Source organism: Mirounga angustirostris, unplaced genomic scaffold, assembly GCF_029215605.1.
Source record: "Mirounga angustirostris isolate CCGP_5_RB_7025 unplaced genomic scaffold, mMirAng1.0.hap1 SCAF_4, whole genome shotgun sequence".
Taxonomy (NCBI): domain Eukaryota; kingdom Metazoa; phylum Chordata; class Mammalia; order Carnivora; family Phocidae; genus Mirounga; species Mirounga angustirostris.
This window is the reverse complement of record NW_026991712.1, coordinates 128,077,283-128,096,842: the sequence shown is the minus strand read 5'-3', so window position 1 is coordinate 128,096,842 and position 19,560 is coordinate 128,077,283. Positions and strand designations below refer to the sequence as shown.

The 19,560-nt window shown below is 39.0% G+C and overlaps 1 protein-coding gene across 1 annotated transcript in view; it reads left to right on the top strand.

The window, feature by feature from the left end:
* Positions 1–10,222: 10,222 nt before the first annotated feature.
* Positions 10,223–19,560, top strand: part of ACADM (acyl-CoA dehydrogenase medium chain) — a 30,546-nt gene continuing 21,208 nt past the window's right edge. Inside the window, exons 1-6 of the mRNA XM_064588970.1 lie at positions 10,223–10,378; positions 13,734–13,821; positions 16,056–16,153; positions 16,274–16,343; positions 16,917–17,017; positions 17,840–17,920. Of these exons, the coding sequence (XP_064445040.1) occupies positions 10,349–10,378; positions 13,734–13,821; positions 16,056–16,153; positions 16,274–16,343; positions 16,917–17,017; positions 17,840–17,920 (468 nt within the window). The 5' untranslated portion in view covers positions 10,223–10,348. The remainder of the gene's footprint in view (positions 10,379–13,733; positions 13,822–16,055; positions 16,154–16,273; positions 16,344–16,916; positions 17,018–17,839; positions 17,921–19,560) is intronic.

Here is a 19,560-nt window from a genome sequence, read left to right as displayed (position 1 = left end):
AAAGCGACCATTTTCTGGAAGGTGGGACGTGCAGAGAAGTGAGTCTGAGGCAATATTCGGGAGGATAGACAGCGGGGGAGGGGGCCTCCGTCGGCCGTTTCTGGCAAGTGATAGAGCCGCAGAGCACAAAATCGGAACTTTTAGAAGTCTGCTCCGCTGAGGGACATCGCTCCAGTGGCTAAGCAGGGGGGGCGGGGGGGGGGGAGGTGGAACCCTCATGGGACAGTGTGGTCTCAGGACCCTCGGGGTCACAGAAAGACCAGGGGTGCCTGAGTGCAGCAGAGCTCCCAGGGATCGGAGCAGGGAAGCCGGCTGCAGAGACGGAGCCAAGGCATGGGCTCTCAGCTCGGGGTTGCCATAAACCGTGATCCATGGCACAGTCGGGCCACTGCTCTTCCAGCAGGGACCCAACAAGTGGCAGATCTGGGGAGACTCACCTTCCTCCCCTGGGAGGAGCGGCGCGGGAGCGCACGGCAGGGATCTGCTGGGTTTAGAGACTCCACACAGGGTCATGTGCCAGAGATAGAGATGCTCGGTCACAGTCCGGGTGAGCACGGAGTGCGGCCAGAGATCGGGGAGAGAGGAGTGACTGACTGCTTTTCTCTGGGGGTGCACTGAGGAGCGGGGCCCCGAGTTCTCGGCTCCTCCGGGGCGGAGATTGGGAGGCAGCCATTTTCACTCTCAGCCTCCAAAGCTGTACGGAAAGCTCGCAGGGAACAAAAGCCCCGGAGAGCAAACCCGAGCAGATTACTTAGCCGGGAGGGGGCAAAGGCAGCCAGCCAAGACCAAGTTTACCGATCAATGAGAACGGCAGAACTCCAGCGCTAGGGGACTACTGCACATAGAATTCACGGCTTTTTTACCATGATTCTTTAGTCTTTTAAAGTTATTTTTTTTAATTTTCTTTAATTTTTTCTTTTTCTATTTTTTTGAATTTTTTTCCCCTTTTTAACCAACATCTTACCTTATCAATTCTTTTAAAATCCTTTTTAATTTTCATTTTTAGAGTCATATTCTATCCCTTCATAGTAGTTAACCTTATTTTTTCTATATATATAAGTCTTTCTCTCCTTAAAATTTTGGGATACAGTTTCTTCTAACAGACTAAAATATACCCTAAATCTCCAGTGTATGGCTTTGTTCTAGTCTCCCGCCTGACGACATTCTCTCCCTTTTTAAAAATTTTTTTTCTCTTTTTTCAACCAACTTATCAATTCCTTTTATAAAATCTTTTATAATTTTCATCTTTACAGTCATATTCCATCCCTTAATTGTATTTACCCTTATTTTTGTACATATAAAAGTTTTTCTTTTTTTTTAATGATTTTATTTATTTATTTGACAAAGAGAGAGGGAGAGCACAAGTAGGCAGAGAGGCAAGCAGAGGGTGAGGGAGAAGCAGGCTCCCCGCTGAGCAGGGAGCCCGATGCGGGGCTCAATCCCAGGACCCTGGGATCATGACCTGAGCTGAAGGCAGACGCTTAACAACTGAGCCACCCAGGTGCCCCAACAGTTTTTCTTTCTTTAAAATTTTGGGAGGCAGTGTCTTCTCACAGACCAGAATACACCCAAAATAGAGTGTGTGGCTCTGATCTATTCACCAGCCTGATCATATTTTTTTTTTTCTTTCCCTTTCTTTTCCCCCCAGTTTTGGGTCTCTTCTGATTTGTTTAGTGAATATTTTTCTGGGGTCACAGTTACCCTCTTAGCATTTTGTTCTCTCATTCATCTATTCTTCTCTGGACAAAATGACAGGACAGAAAAACTCAGCTCAAAAAAAAAGAACAAGAGGCAGTACCGACTGCTAGGGACCTAATCAATATAGACATTAGTAAGACGTCGGAACTAGAGTTCAGAATGACGATTTTAAAGATACTAGCTGGTCTTGAAAAAAGCATGGAAGATACTAGAGAATCCCTTTCTGGAGTAATAAAAGAAATAAAATCTAACCAAGTCGAAATCAAAAAGGCTATTAATGAGGTGCAATCAAAAATGGACGTTCTGCTAGGATAAATGAGGCAAGAAGGAAAATTAGTGATACAAAAGACCAAATGATGGAGAATGAAGAAGCTGAGAAGAAGAGAGATAAACAACTACTGGATCACAAGGGCAGAATTCAAGTAATAAGTGATACCATAAGACAAAATAATATTAGAATAATTGGGATCCCAGAAGAAGAAGAAAGAGAGAGAGGGGCACAAGGTATAATGGAGCAAAGTATAGCAGAGAACTTCCCTAATTTGGAGAAGGAAACAGGCATCAAAATCCAGGAGGCACAGGGAACCCCCCTCAAAATCAGTAAAAATAGGTCAACACCCTGACATCTAATTGTAAAACTTACAAGTCTCAGCGACAAAGAGAAAATCCTGAAAGCAGCTCGGGAGAAGAGATATGTAACCTACAATGGTAGGAACATTAGATTGGCAGCAGACCTATCCACAGAGACCTGGCAGGCCAGAAAGGACTGGCAGGATATATTCAGAGCACTAAATGAGAAAAATATGCAGCCAAGAATACTATATCCAGCTAGGCTGTCACTGAAAACAGAAGGAGATAAAAAGCTTCCAGGACAAACAAAAACAAAGAATTTGCAAACACGAAACCAGCCCTACAAGAAATCTTGAAAGGGGTCCTCTAACCAAAGAGAGAGCCTAAAAGTAACATAGACCAGAAAGGAACATAGAAAATATATAGTAACAGTCACCTTACAGGCAATACAATGGCACTAAATTCATATCTTTCAATAGTTACCCTGAATGTAAATGGGCTCAATGCCCCAATCAAAAGACACCGGGTATCAGAGTGGATAAAAAAACAAGGCCCATTGATATGTTGCCTGCAAGAGACTCATTTTAGACACAAAGACACCCCTAGATTGAAAGTGAGGGGGTGGAAAACCATTTACCATACTAATGGACATCAAAAGAAAAGCTGGGGTGGCAATCCTTGTATCAGACAAATTAGATTTTAAAACAAAGACTATAATAAGAGATCAGGAAGCACACTATTATATCCTACTTAAAGGGTCTATCCAACAAGAAGATCCAACAATTGTAAATATCTATGCCCCTAACATGGGAGCAGCCAATTATATAAGCCAATTAATAACAAAATCAAAGAAACACATTGACCACAATACAATAATAGTGGGGGACTTTAACACCCCCCTCACTGAAATGGACAGATTGTCTAAGAAAAGATCAACAAGGAAATAAAGACTTTAAATGACACACTGGACCAAATGGACTTCACAGACATATTCAGAACATTCCATCCCAAAGCAAGAGAATAAACATTCTTCTCTAGTGCCCATAGATGATTCTCCAGAATAAATCACATCCTAGGTCACAAATCAGGTCTCAACTGGCACCAAAAGATTGGGATCATTCCCTGCATATGTTTGGACTACAATGCTTTGAAACCAGAACTCAATCACAAGAGGAAAGTCAGAAAGAACTCAAATACATGAAGGCTAAAGAGCATCTTATTAAAGCACTGGGTGTTATACGCAAACAATGAATCATGGAACACTACATCAAAAACTAATGATGTCATGTATGGTGATTAACATAACATAATAAAATAAAATTAAAAAAAAAAAGAATGGGTCAACCAGGAAATTAAAGAAGAATTAAAAAAATCCATGGAAACAAGTGAAAATGAAAACACAACTGTTCAAAATCTTTGGGATGCAGCAAAGGCAGTCCTCAGGGGAAAGTATATAGCAATACAAGCCTTTCTCAAGAAACAAGGTCTCAAATACATAACCTAACCCTACACCTAAAGGAGGTGGAGAAAGAACAGCAAATAAAGCCTAAACCCAGCAGGTGAGGAGAAATAGTAAAGATCAGAGCAGAAACCAATGAAATAGAAACCAAAAGAACAACAGAACAGATCAACAAAACTAGGAGCTGGTTCTTTGAAAGAATTAATAAGATCAATAAGCCCCTGGCCAGACTTATCAAAAAGAAAAGAGAAACGACCCAAATAAATAAAATCATGAATGAAAGAGGAGAGATCACAACCAACACCAAAGAAATATAAACAATTATAAGAGCATATTATGAGCCACTATATGCCAGCAAATTAGACAATCTGGAAGAAATGGATGCATTCCTAGAGAAGTATAAACTACCAAAACTGAACCAGGAAGAAATAGAAAACCTAAACAGACCCAAAACCAGTAAAGAAATTGAAGCAGTAATCAAAAATCTCCCACCAAACAAAAGCCCAGAGCCAGATGGCTTTCCAGGGGAATTCTACCAAACATTTAAAGAAGAATTAATAACTATTCTTCTGGGCACCTGGGTGGCTCAGATGGTTAAGTGCTTGCCTTCGGCTCAGGTTGTGATCCCAGGGTCCTGGGATCAAGTCCCGCGTAGGGCTCCCGGCTCAGCGGGGAGCCTGCTTCTCCCTCCCTCTCTCTCTCTGTCTCTCATGAATAAATAATAAAATCTTAAAAAAAAAGACAAAACTATTCTTCTGAAACTGTTCCAAAAATTAGAAATGGAGGGAAAACTTCCAAACTCATTTTATGAGGCCAGCATTACCTTGATCCCCAAACCAGACAAATACCCCATCAAAAGGGAGAATTACAGACCAATATCCCTGATGAACATGGATGCAAAAATTCTCACCAAAATACTAGCCAATAGGATCCAACAGTACATTAAAAGGATTATTCACCAAGACCAAGTGGGATTTATTCTTGGGCTGCAAGTTTGGTTCAACATCCGTAAATCAATCAATGTGATACAATACATTAATAAAAGAACAAGAACCATATGATCCTCTCAACAGATGCAGAAAAAGCATTTGACAAAGTACAGCATCCTTTCTTGATTAAAACTCTTCAGAGTGTAGGGATAGGTGTTTCATACCTCAATATCATAAAAGCCATCTGCGAAAAACCCACAGTGAATATCATTCTCAATGGGGAAAAACTGAGAGCTTTTCCCCTAAGGTCAGGAACACGACAGGGATGTCCACTATCACCACTGCTATTCAACAAAGTACTAGAAGTCCTAACCTCAGCAATCAGACATCAAAAAGAAATAAAAGGCATCCGAATCGGCAAAGAAAAAGTCAAACTCTCACTCTCTACAGATGATATGATACTTTTTGTGGAAAACCCAAGAGACTCCACCCCGAAACCGCTAGAACTCATACTGGAATTCAGTAAAGTGGCAGGATATAAAATCAATGCACAGAAATCAGTGGCATTCCTATACACCAACAACAAGACAGAAGAAAGGGAAATTAAGGAGTCGATCCCATTTACAATTGCACCCAAAACCATAAGATACCTAGGAACAAATCTAACCTAAGACACAAAGAATCTGTACTCAGAAAACTATAGAATACTCATGAAAGAAATTGAGGAAGACACAAAGAAATGGAAACACATTCCATGCTCATGGATTGGAAGAAAAATATTGTGAAAATGTCTATGCTACCTAGAGCAATCTACACATTCAATGCAATCCCTATCAAAAAACGATCAACTTTTTCAACAAGAAATAGACAAATAATCCTAAAATTTGTATGGAACTAGAAAAGACCCTGAATAGCCAGAGGAATGTTGAAAAAGAAAAGCAAAACTGGTGGCATCAGAATTCCAGTCTTCAAGCACTATTACAAAGCTGTAATCATCAATACAGTGTGGTAATGGCAGAAAACAGACACATAGATCAGTGGAACAGAATATAGAGCCCAGAAATGGACCGTCAACTCTATGGTCAACTAATCTTCAACAAAGCAGGAAAGAATGTCCAATGGAAAAAAGACGGTCTCTTCAACAAATGGTGTTGGGAAAACTGGACAGCCACATACAGAAGAATGAAACTGGACCATTTCCTTACACGACACACAAAAATAGACTCCAAATGGATGAAAGACCTAAATGTGAGACAGGAGTCCATCAAAATCCTATTGGAGAACGCAGGCAGCAACCTTTTCGATGTCAGCCGCAGCAACTTCTTCCTAGACACATCGCCAAAGGCAAGGGAAGCAAGGGCAAAAATGAACTATTGGGACTTTATCAAGATAAAAAGCTTTTGCAAAGCAAAGAAACAGTCAACAAAACCAAAAGACAACTGGCAGATGGGAGAAGATATTTGCAAATGACATATCAGATAAAGGGCTAGTATCCAAAATCTATAAAGAACTTGTCAAACTCAACACCCAAAGAACAAATAATCCAATCAAGAAATGGGCAGAAGACATGAACAGACATTTTTCCAAAGAAGACATCCAAATGGCCAACAGACACATCAAAGTGTTCAACATCACTCGGCATTAAGGAAATACAAAGCAAAACCTCAATGAGATACCACCTCACACCAGTCAGAATGGCAAAAATTAACTATTCAGGAAATGACAGATGTTGGCAAGGATGCGGAGAAAGGGGAACCCTCCTACACTGTTGGTGGGAATGCAAGCTGGTGCAGCCACTCTGGAAAACAGCATGGAGGTTCCTCAAAAAGTTGAAAATAGAGCTACCATATGATCCAGCAATTGTACTACTGGGTATTTACCCCAAAGATACAAATGTAGTGATCTGAGGGGTACATGCACCCCAATGTTTATAGCAGCAATGTCCACAATAGCCAAACTATGGAAAGAGCCAAGATGTCTACCAACAGATGAATGGATAAAGAAGATGTGGTGTATATATATATACACACAACACACACACACACACACACACACACAGGAATATTATGCAGCCATCAAAAAAACGAAATCTTGCCATTTGCAACGACATGGATGAAATTTGAGGGTATTATGCCAAGCAAAATAAGTCAATCAGAGAAAGACAAATATCATATGATCTCACTGATATGAGGAATTTAGAAACAAGACAGGATCATAGGGGAAGGGAGGGAAAAATGAAACAAGATGAAACCAGAGAGGGAGACAAACCATAACAGACTCTTAATCTCAGGAAACAAACAGGGTTGCTGGAGTGGTGGAGGGTGGGAGGGATGGGGTGGCTGGGTGATGGACATTGGGAAGGGTATGTGCTTATGTTGAGTGCTGTGAATTATGTAAGACTGATGAATCACAGACCTGTACCTCTGAAACAAATAATACAGTACATGTTTAAAAAAAAAAAAGATAGTAGGAAGGGAAAAATGAAGGGGGGACATCAGAGAGGGAGATGAACCATGAGAGACTATGGACTCTGAGAACAGACTGAGGGTTTTAGAGCGGAGGGGGTTGTGGGATGGGTTAGCCCAGTGATGGGTATTAAGGAGGGCACGTATTGCATGGAGCACTGGGTGTTATACGCAAACAAGGAATCATGGAACACTATATCAAAACCTAATGATGTAACGTACGGTGACTAACATAATAGAATTAAAAAAAGAAAGAAAGAAATGTATGCATACATAGCAAATTCTTCATTTAACTCCACAGATTTTCACATCCACCTAAAGCTTATTCAAGGGTCCCAGGTTAAGAACCACTTAACCACCAGGTTAAGAATTACCTATCTTTATGTCATATTCCCATTAGTTACGGAGAGATGGCAAGGGATGAAGGAACGTCGGGGAGTTATTTGAATTATTCCACCTAAAAACATAGTAAAAGTTTTGTGGAACAGTGTCCAACTCAAAAAGTGTTCATTGAGAGCTGATTCCATGTCTGCCACTGAGCAAAATTTAGAAATACTATTTGACATGATATCACCCCATAGATTACTTAATTGCAAAGGGGAAAATACACCTTTACAACACAGCTGCCTGTTAGCACCTTAATCAAATGATCAAACGTATCAGTAACAGTGAGATAAACCTGGACATTACACAGTATGACCTGAGTAAGAAGTAGCCTTGCAAAATATGTTTAATGTAAACTACTCAAGCCTCCAGGAACTTGCAGTTTATAGGAGATACAAGGTTTAGAAGCAAAAATGAATACAATCAGACAACTCAGAAATATGATATTCTTCAGGACAACTGGCTTTGTTTCTTAAAAAAAAAAAAATCAAAATTATTGGGGGGCATGTGAGTAGAGATGAGATTAAAAGTTTGTGGTTAAAAGAGACCAAAGAAAGTTAAAACCCAACTGCAATATGTAATTATTGATAGGATCCTGGTTCAAAAACAAACTACATACAAAACGCATTTAGGGGACTACTGGGGAAATATAAATATTAACTGGATATTAAATGATATTAGAGAATAATAGTTCATTTTCTCAGGTGTGATAAAAGTTTTGTAGTTACATAGGGCAATGTCCTCACAGGAGATGTACTGCTAAAGTATTTAGAAGTGAAGTATCTTAATGTTTCAACTTAGGGTTCTGACGAAAACAAAATGACACCAAACACATACTCACATAAATAAAACAAATAAGACAATAACAATTATTTTTTTCCCTATGTTCGTCTGTTTCGTTTCTTAAATTCCACATATGAGTGGGCAATAACAATTTTTAAATCTAGGTGATGGGCATAACGGTGATTTTGTATTTTTTGTTCATCTTCATTGTGCTTGAAATGTTCAGAATAAGAAACTGAAAAAATTAGAGGTGCATTAGTCAAATCCTACCCATCTTTTTTTTCCCCCGGCTAAATCCTACCCATCTTTAACAGTCCACTTTGTGTTTTACCCACCTCTTTGAAGGCTTTCTTAATGATTCCAGGACAAACTGTGTTCTCCATTTTCCGAGTTACCCTGGTACTTTAACTTTGAATTTAGCACATAATTAACATTCTGCCTTGTGCCCAGTCTCAATAAATACATCATAAATCCTCAGAAGACAAAGTGGAAAGGTTCCTGTAGGAGACTACAGTAACAGGATATAGGAATTAAAAAGCTAAATTAGAATGAGATTATGGCTGGCCTTCACCAGGCAAAAAAAGATTATTTAGCAAGTTAACAAGATTTACTGGTGAGTGATGAGAGCCTAAACTAGGTCGGTAGTAATAAAAATGAAAAGTCCTGGGGCACCTGGGTGGCTCAGTGGTTTAAGGTTAAGCGGATACCTTAGGCCCGGGTCATGACCCTGGGTCCTGGGATTGAGCCCCCCATCAGGCTCCTTGCTTGGCTGGGAACCTGCTTCTCCCTCTCCTTCTGCCTGCCGCTCTTCCTGCATGTGCTGTCAAAAAAATAAATAAAATCTTAAAAAAAAAAAAAGAGAGGGGCACCTGGGTGGCTCAGATGGTTAAGCATCTGCCTTCAGCTCAGGTCATGATCCCAGGGTCCTGGGATCAAGCCCCGCATCCGGCTCCTGGCTCAGCGGGGAGCCTGCTTCTCCCTCTCCCTCTGCCTCTCCTCTGCTCATGCTCTCTCCCTGTATCTCTGTGTCTCAAATGAATAAATAAAATCTTACAAAAAAAAAAAGAGAGAGAGAGAGAACTAAAAGTCCTGGGAATTACGGGGTACATTTACACTCCCGTTGCATTGGGGCTCTTACTAGCTTTCGCAAAAAGCTATCCAAACTTGTACAGCTTTATAAAACCCCCAGCACCGTAACATTATAGCTTCCGTCTCCGAACTCAGGGTCTAACTGGAAGAGAGTGACTTTAAGGAGTTTCTTCAGGCGGACATTCACTTCCAACATTCATTCGCTGAACCAGGAGCTTTAGATAAGATCATCGTATTTCCAAGGACACTGCACATCCACACGCGTGGGTGGTAATAAACAGCCTTGGGAATATTAGTGAAGGTCAACTTTATCTAGGTGAGTCAACCTCTCTGCTTTTTTAAGCACAGTATGTCCTTCGGCCTTTGGACCAAGGCTCAAGGCTGACATCCAGGAAGGTGTCTCTCCGCCAGGAGGAGGCGCAGACCGCGCAGAGGTCCCTGGCCGCGCCCTCTCACCCAGATTCCGGGCTGGCCCCGCGCCCACCGCTCCCCCGCCCTCGACGTCTGCCCGGCTCCAGCCAAGGAACGTGACTCCGGGATCCCTCTCCGCACGGCCCTCCGCTTCCCACCGAGAAGTCGCGTCGTCTGAACTCACGGCGCCAGGGAAACGAAGCCTCTTTGTGGGCCACCCCTCGGGACCCGTTAGGCCCCAGGAGATCGTTAGACACCCCTCCCCCACCCGCCCAAGGTCGTACGGACGCTGCAGGAGCGTCCCGCTGCATTGCGCACGCACCTTCCCCCCACCCCCCGCCTCCCCGCCTCCCCGCCTCCCCGCCTCCTCGCCTCCTTTTCCCCTATTGGCCCCCTTTCGGCGCAACCGCTCCCCTCCCTCCCCACCCAAATCTACGCCGGTGGGCGGGACCAGGGTGTGGGCGGGGCGAGTCGGATCTAGCGCCTCGGGCCGGGAGAACTCTGGCCTTCTTGGCGCTGCGCTGTGACTTAGGAGCTGTGGACCTGGCCCGCGAGTCAACATGGCCGCGGTGTTTAGGCGTAGCTGCGGGGTGAGAGAGAGCAAGGCTCGGTGGGGGCGGGAAATGGAGGTTGTGATGTTTGGCGGAGTGGGAGAGAGGGAAGCATGGGATGAAAATAGGTGCTGTCCTGGGGTATTGGGAGGGGGACTCCCCCGTACCAATGTAGGCGGCAGTCACTTTCAGAATGTCCTTTTTTATTCCCTCCCTCTGGCCCGGGAACTTTCCAGATATTTTCTCCAGGAATCTCACCGTTTCCCGAACGCGAACCTGTCTCTGAATTGCGCGGGCATCTCAGAACGAGCAAAGGCCTTGTTTTTGCAGTATGTTTTTGAGAAAACTACTGGCTTTCTATCTCCAGCCCATGAAAAAAATCATCAAGTAAATTTCATCGTGCAATTGATACAGGCCAGAAAGTGTAGATTTCAGACAGCCTTATCTTGGGCGCCTGCAAAGTTACCGGGAAAAGGAAAATGAAGCAGCTGCTTCTTGGAATGCTTAATATGTTTAATACGCTTTTGGTTTTTGGACTATGGAGGAGACCGCTTATGTTCTGTACATTAGGAAGTAAAAAGAACCTACCGCAGAATTTTGCTCCAAGCTGTCTATACTAGACAGCTGTCCATACTCACAGGTTCTAACTTGTCTCACTCACTTAGATGCTCTTTATCTGAAATATTATTGGTATATTAACACAAGACTGCCATTTAAATGTCATTTATAATTAATAAATTAATGTTCTTGGCCCAAAAAGAGTAGAAGTTTTAGAATTTATAAGAATTCTAATGGATTGTTGCCCAATATTTGTTATTGCTCTACAAGTTAAGGGGCCCTGGGGGCGCCTGGGTGGTTCAGTCGTTAAGCGTCTGCCTTCGGCTCAGGTCATGATCCGAAGGTCGTGGGATCGAGCCCCGCATGGGTCTCCCTGCTCCGTGGGGAAACCTGCTTCTCCCCCTCCCACTCCCCCTGCTTGTGTTTCCTCTCTCGCTGTGTCTCTGTCAAATAAATAAAATCTTTAAAACAAAACAAAACAAAAACAAGGGGCCCTGAAGGCAGAAATCGGGGGTTTTAAAAATGAATTTTAACTCTGCAACCAGGAAAACAAAATGACCGATTTCTCAGTCTCTCCAAGGAAAAATATAGAAAAACCTAATCCAGAAAACTTACACCTCCATCTCTTCTTTGACACTCCCATAAAATTTAAGATTCTTCTATTCCTAAGAAATACACAAAAGCATTTAATTATAGTTGTGCTATTATTGCAGAATTGAGGCTTGATTGAAGATGCTGTCTTTAGGAGATTTGGAATTGGATTGTTCTGGGCAGAGAGCCCCAAGTAATAAAATCAATATTTATATGGCATGCGTCCAAGACTCTTAATCACCTCAACAAATTATCCAGTAAGAAAAGCCTCTTTCTAGGTTTGAAAAGAAGCTACAGGAAGTTTGTAATTGGCGCAAAGTCTGAAAAATACTTGTGGAGTCTAGACTTAAACCATTCTAAATCCAAATAATCTATTTCTATTTTCTGTGTCTACTGAGCCACCTCTCTAAATGGCTAATATTATATATCATTAGCAGATCGATGGGATTGTTCCCTGACTAGCTACTTTTGTATTTTGTTTAACATTTTCCTGAAAAATAATATGTAAACTTTTGTAAATTATTTTAAATCCACTAATAATTCCCTATTTAAAGTCTCGGCAGACTCTTACCTGTCTTATGAGGTCTGATTTTTGTGCACTGGTGTCTAAACACATTTAGAAGAGCCAAGTTTTTTTGGTCTGATTTTTGTGGGATGTTTTTCTTTATTGAATGTAAAAACCAATTAGGAGACTTAAATTGAAAGAGCAGTATATAGCAAGGTGGTTGATGGTATGAATTCTCTATAGTAAATGTTATTATCCTGGTTCCACTACCTAATAGAGTGTCCTTGGCCAATTTCACTTGACCTTTCTGAGCCTGTTTCTTCATATGCAAAATAGGAATAAAAGTAGTGCCTTAATCCTAGGCTTGACTTGGAGATTCAGTGAATTAATATGTGGAATTTGACTGTAAACAAGTATAGATTTGGTCTATGATGACTGAACAATAAAGATTAGAGAAACCATGTTTTACTTCAAAAATTAATGAAAATTGCAAAGAAAATATGAGTTTTATACTCTAGTTTTTTTTTTCAGAATTGTATAAAGTATTATTTTGAAAGAGCTTTTTGGATACTTGACAATCTTTATTGTCACTTTAAATGTAGGTGGTTATAAAGTTGTCATCCACAAAATGGACAGCTTCTTTTTACAGTTTTCAAAAAACATAAGCAAGTTTGGTTCTTGATCTTCTAGTATATTGTTCAGTTTCTCTTTTCTTTGGAATATTAGAATTGCATAGAGATATTTGCATCAAATCCTTTGAAGTATAAACTGATTTTGCTGTCCTCAAACATAGGAAGGAGTTACAGTATGGTTTCCATTAACTTTAATAAACGCAAATGGTTACTTTTGTATACATTAAATTGTCATGAGTATAAAAATGGATTGCAAAGGAACAATATATGTATATCTGATTATACTTTTTAAAGAAATAGTATATTGCAGATATTAAGAAATGTAGCATATCAGTAGTTTAGAATAGGGTTGGCAAACTTTTTTGTTAAAGGGACAGTAAATATTTTCAGCTTTGTGGACCACATGGTTTCTGGCAACTGTACAACTCTGCTGGAAAAGCAGCAATAGACTGTATGGTGGTCAATAAAATTTTATCTACAAAACTGGTGGCTGCCATAGTGTGCTCACCACTGTTGTAGAATATTCTAAGAATGCCTATAGACTACAGCAGAAAATATAGAACATAGTTTTAGGCTAATTTGTTTTGTTAAATAAAGTGAGGTATCTTAGAAAATGGAATCCTCCAAGGGGAAGATTCCCAGAAGCATACCTCTGAGGCTCACAGGAACAGGGTATCAAAGTTGGTAGACTAGGGAACTCTTGAACACAGTGTTATACTGTCCTATTTTTGCCCCCACCCCAACTTCTCAATCACAAATGTCCTAAAGCTTGTAGGTGAGATTTCCAGAATAGCAGCCCTAAGTCTGCTACTACCCCTGACTATTGTTTGTCTCGGAGACACTCCACTTCAGTAGTACAAATACTGCTGATTGTGTTATTTTCATTGCTTTAAAAAAAAAATTCTCTTCGTAATAAATGTTCATACATCTAGTACTTGGCTTATTTAATATAGAAATTAAATTACAGTTGAAGGTATTTAAGTAATGCTTAAAAAACTATGCTCTTGAGTATAGTCAAACAAGGTGCTGTACTCACTTGTAATTGCCAGTATTCTCTTATTTGATGTTTAATTTATCAAATTTATTTTAATAAAATTGTCCTTTACAGGTCCTAAAAAGTCTTTCTCGTTTTGACTGGAGATCACAACATACAAAAGCTGCCCTACAGCGTGAACCAAGATTGGGATTTAATTTTGGTATATGTTTTGTTCTGTGTTTTGACTTTAAACATATTTGTTATACACATGCATTTATATTGCATTATATATGTATTTGTCTGGAATATATTTGTAAATCATCTTAGTACTATGTCTGTCAGTGGATAGAACCAATTACCATCCACAGATTTCCTGTCACACCCATTCTTCCTGATCTCTTTTTTCCAGCATAATATCCTATGTAGAGGTCTGTGTTAGCAGCAGACATAAATATCTGTGCCCTTTTTCCTAAGTATGTAACCCTAAAATAAATAATGAATTTACTGATATATACAGTTTTCAAGTTAGAAATTTGAATGCAAAAAATATGTTTTGAACACTTAGATACATAGCGCTAGGTACCTGCTAATAAGCCAAAGCCTGTTTTGACCTTAATATATCTGAATTGCAGTTTTGGTGCTAATGGATAGGGTTTAAAGTCCTGGGATCAGGGAGTCATGTGGTATTGGAAGGAAAAGGAATAAGATCTCTTTTTCCCTTTGCTCTCTAAAATGAAGATCCTGAGCAAAGAAAAAAAAATTGAAATAATAATCCCTATTTTTAGCATCGATCACCTCCTAAAGTGCTTCTTGCTTCAAAATTACTACCTTTCCTTTAGTTAAAAATCCATTTTCTCTGGTTTCTTGGTCTCAGAAAATAGTTACAAGGCAGCTCAGATAACAAACTCATACCCAGATAAAAATGACAAACTCAGAGCTTTCTATAGTTTTTTAAAAACAATTAAATGGAAAATTTCAGGCCACGTGAGGATAGCATTGGGGTGTTGGATTTTCTTTTATTGTGTGATTAACATAGGTTAGGTATAATTGCTCTTTAGTTTCAGTTTGTCACATAGAGATTGGTATTTAGTAGTAAGTAACCAGCAGGAGAAATGGTTTGTGAATAACAGGATGAGATAGATACAAGTGTTCTAAGAGGAAGGAGGGAGGTTGTAAGGCTTAAGTAAAGGACTAGGGATAACGTCTGTGGGCAGTTGTATCTGGCTCTTTCTAAAGTGGAGATAATACCTACAACACGGAATTTATCTGAAGATTAATATACGATATACAGAAAGTTCCTAATACACAGTGACTGGACTTAGGTAGGTTCTCAATGAATAATTCAAACTAGGTCCCTGCCTTCCCTGTCCTTTACTCACCCATGACTTTGGTATCTGCTGGTCCCAATATTAGAAGTAAATTGTGATGTAGAGAACAGTGACCGAAACTCTAAGTATACTTTTACTTCTAATTCATTGTAAGACTGAGGCTATCGTGTCCTCATTTTGAGCTTTTGTTTACCTATAAAATGAGAGATTCGATTTTAGGCTGTTTGATCCAACACCAAATTCTCACGTCTTTTACGTTTTATTTCTTACATCCCTATACAAATGATTATTATAGTTTTGAGTATGCTTGCTCATTCTTACTCTTTGCTTTTGTTCTTATTGTTCTTACCCAAAATACCCTATATTTCTTTTAAATCTTATCTATCCTTTGATGTTGGACACAACCACATTAAAACCCAATGATAGTGTGGATTTGAAAAAATCCAAGTGATCGGCTCCTGTCCTCAGTCCAGCCACCATATTCATTTCACTAGTTTTATAACAACAGAACCTTGTATTTTATACAATTGAGTTAGAGTTTTATGTTACTGTTAACTTTTGAGAAACCCTCCCACCGCTTTACCAGTTCCTTTGTGCTGATTTATAACCTTAAATTATCTGAGTTTAAAGGAAGAGTAAAATTGTAGTATTGGTATTCTTATGTGATACTTTGGAATAAATTTTATTGGTTTTTGGTCACTGAGCATGTCTCATCTTCCTAGTTAGACTGATTCTTGAGATCAGGAAGTGTCTTATTTTTAGTTTCATTTCAGTATTACTAAACATTTGATAAATCTGCTTAGGAACTAATAACAAGTAAAAACAAAATTTTTTTTACTTTCACCAATTGGAAGAGAAAAACAAGTTTATGCCTGTTACTCATTTGTAAAAGCTGGAAATCTTACCTACCTCCTTTGGTACTTGTATTGACATAGGTTTATTTATATTGTACAGTGAAATCTTGCTAGTCCAAAAGTGTATTGTGGTCTTTGTGGTTTATTTGTGGACTTTCTGGATAATCAAGAGTTAAAGACACCATTATAAATTTTCACATACTGATTTCATAGGACTTTTTTTCCTCAGCTCATTATCTTGTTTTAATGTTTTCTAAATGACTTTCTCTTAGAGCTCACTGAACAGCAAAAAGAGTTTCAAGCTACCGCTCGTAAATTTGCCAGGGAGGAAATAATCCCAGTTGCTGCAGAATATGATAAAACTGGCGAGGTAGGTTTATGCATTTTAAAGAGAAAAACGTTTTTTACATCTTTTATAAGATTATATAATTGAACTATGTAGATTTTAATATAATTGGGTTTTTTTTTTTACTTTTTTCTTTCCTTTTAGTACCCTGTCCCCCTAATTAAAAGAGCATGGGAACTTGGTTTAATGAATACACACATTCCAGAGAGTTGTGGTAAGCTTTCTTCACATTTTTAATCCTTACAATGCTTATGAACAGGGAAGATGGTAAAACTATCTACTCAGTCATTCTTTCAGCTGCCATTTCTGTAAGTCATTTATGATAAAGGGCTTTCTACCTTTATCTTTCTGTTCAGACTTTGGTATTTGGCTGTTTTTAGAAACCTTGTATTAGCACTTCAAGGCTTTCCCTTTATAACTCGTTTCAACCTTCATCCTAGACGTTGGTAATTTCTCTTTAGTCAGTTTGTTGCATTTTGGTTCTACCTTAGATTTTACATTTTGTTTAGACTTTTTTTCTGTGAGATTGTCACTCCTTCAGGTGAAAGAGTCAAAGTTTTAGCACAGTTGAAACAAATTTTTACAAAACCAAGTAGAAACAGGAAGACAGGTCCAGATTACAAATAGAAAAATTTTTTGAAATATTTAAAACTTATTTTAGAGAAGTATAATTTGTTACTGTGCTAACCAGAACACTTTTTAGTTTGTTAATTAAAATAGCTCAGCTTTATTTCTAACGAGATATACTACATATTATAATGGGTCTTAAAATATTTTGATACTATAGGAGGTCTTGGACTTGGAACTTTTGATGCTTGTTTAATTACTGAAGAACTGGCTTATGGATGTACAGGGGTTCAGACTGCTATTGAAGCAAATTCTTTGGGGGTAAGTTTCTTAGAAAATTAATTGCCTAAGTGAACCGTTAATGAGACAGTACTGCTAGGTTACGTTAGTTGGTACAACACAATTTTCTTTAAAAGGAACAGAAGAGGGGCACCTGGGTGGCTCAGTTGTTAAGCGTCTGCCTTCAGCTCAGGTCATGATCCCAACGTCCTGGGATCAAGCCCCACATCGGGCTCCCTGCTCTGCAGGAAGCCTGCTTCTTCCTCTCCCACTCCCCCTGCTTGTGTTCCCTCTCTCGCTGTGTCTCTCTGTCAAATAAATAAGTAAAATCTTTTTTAAAAAGATAAATAAAAGGAACACAAGATTCTGCAGTGAAGACTTGAGTTCTTATTGCCTAAGTTGATCATTCTGTCCCTGTTGTCTCCAGTAATTGGAGTCCTAGCTGTCCTTGTAGGGAAACTGTATACTTTGCTGCCTCAGTGGCAATTCTTAGGTAAGGGCAAGGCCAAAAACAAGCATTCAGGAGAGAAGGATGGCGATGGCTTGCCACACTGCTCGCAGTGAGCAGTTCTTAAGAGGCCTAGTCATACATATCACACCATTTATCCGAAATGTAATTCTTTGTGCATGTTACTACAGTGGATTTTTACATATTACCAACAAGTCCTCATAACTTAGTTTTGGAAAATCCTGGATTCACAGATTTATTTCCTCATGGGTTTAGCTTCCTTAAAGAATAAAGGCCAGTTCTTTGGACTTACCCCTTGGGAGAAAGTAGTTCTCTTGCTTTGAATTATAGTATCTCTGAATGTACATACCTAATAAAAATATCTTGTTTTTTTCAATGTCACTTTTCTTTGGTAGCAAATGCCTCTTCTTATTGCTGGAAATGACCAACAACAAAAGAAGTATTTGAGGAGGCTGACTGAGGAGCCACTGATGTGTGTGAGTATACACAGCTGCTGCTTGGGAACAAGGGTGCTATTTCTTCTTTCCAGTACAAATGTGTACACTGGGCTATAACACATGAAGATAAAAGTTAGTAACATATTTAGGTGTAATGGTGTTTCTGGGGTACCAGGCAAGTGTCACAGTCTCCTATCTTGTTTCCAAGAAAGAAAGATTTGCTATTTAATGGAGCACCCTGCAGTTCCAAGACCTGAGTGATTGTGTCAGGAAGTTCAGATTGAATGTAGGACGGTAGGTGTTTGAACGAGTAGTCTTTTGAACTAACAGGAAATTAATGTGACTGAAAAGTTATCATTCTATTTGTTGAATGAGTGACTTGGGAAGAATATTTATAGATTTTATTATTCCCTGAGCACTACTCAACAAATATTTAAATTGGATTTAAAAAAGATAGTTACAAGGGCCCCCTGCTGGCTCATTCAGTAGAGCAGATGACTCTTCATCTCAGGATCATGAGTACAAGCCTCACATTGGGTGTGGAGCCTGCTTAAAAAAAAAAAAAAGATTTATATATATATACACACCCATACTGAGGATCTATTCTGAAAGTGTTTTTACATAAGGATTTCGACTTCTTTTGTTTATCAGTTGAACAGATTTCAACTTAGGGTGTGATTATGATACCAAAATACAGTAAATTGTTATTTGTTTTGAACTAATTGTGAAAATTGGTCTGAAAGAGTAGAAAGTCATAGTTGAAAATCAAGGTTTCTTATTTCAGGTACCTTATAAAAATAAGGCAAACTGCTTAATAAAAACATTTATACAGATTTCTTAGTTAATTAGTTACTTTTCAACAAATGAGAATTTAGTAGGCTAATTCTCAATATTGTCTAAGAATTGTGTGACACATTTAGATTGTTTTTCTGTAGCACATATAATACTAGAAATAGGCTAAAAAATTTTAGCATAGACATGTTTAGGAGAACCTACCTTAATGCACTGATAAGAATATTTATTATAATTATTGCTTATAAATAGGTATTTCTAAGATAAAAGTCCTTAAAAATAGTTCAGGTATTTTAAACATTTTTTGGCTGTTTGTTTGTTATCAATACCTTCGGTATATATAAAAATAAATTTACTGTAGTCCCTAAGTTATTCTAACTTCTGAATTAATAAAGGTTTTCTATACATTTTCCCCCTGCTAGTGCATAATAGCAGTAAATGTACCCAAAATATGAAGTCAAGGGTGAAAATGAAAATAGTCAATTCCCTTACATACACAGAATTTACATGTTATGGAACTCTGCTACTTTGGAATTACAAATGCTGGGTAACCCTGCATTTATCTCAGTACCATTTGCATATGTTATTCTGCCTGGAATACACATTCCTTCTTTATCCCCAAAGAATTCCTTTTTCTTTTTGAGACTTGATGTGAGCATCACCTTTGGAAAGCTTTTCCTGACACCCTAAAGCTAAACTAGATTCACAAGACCATTGTGTATGACTTTAGTACATAAATACAATATATTTAGTATTCATCTCCACTGTTGTGGAAGTCTTGAAGATAGGATGTCTTTTCTCTCTGTTTTTTCCATCTCCTGGTTCATAACCTGGTACATAGTAGATACTAAATAAACATTTGAATGGATGATTACACGTGAATGAAT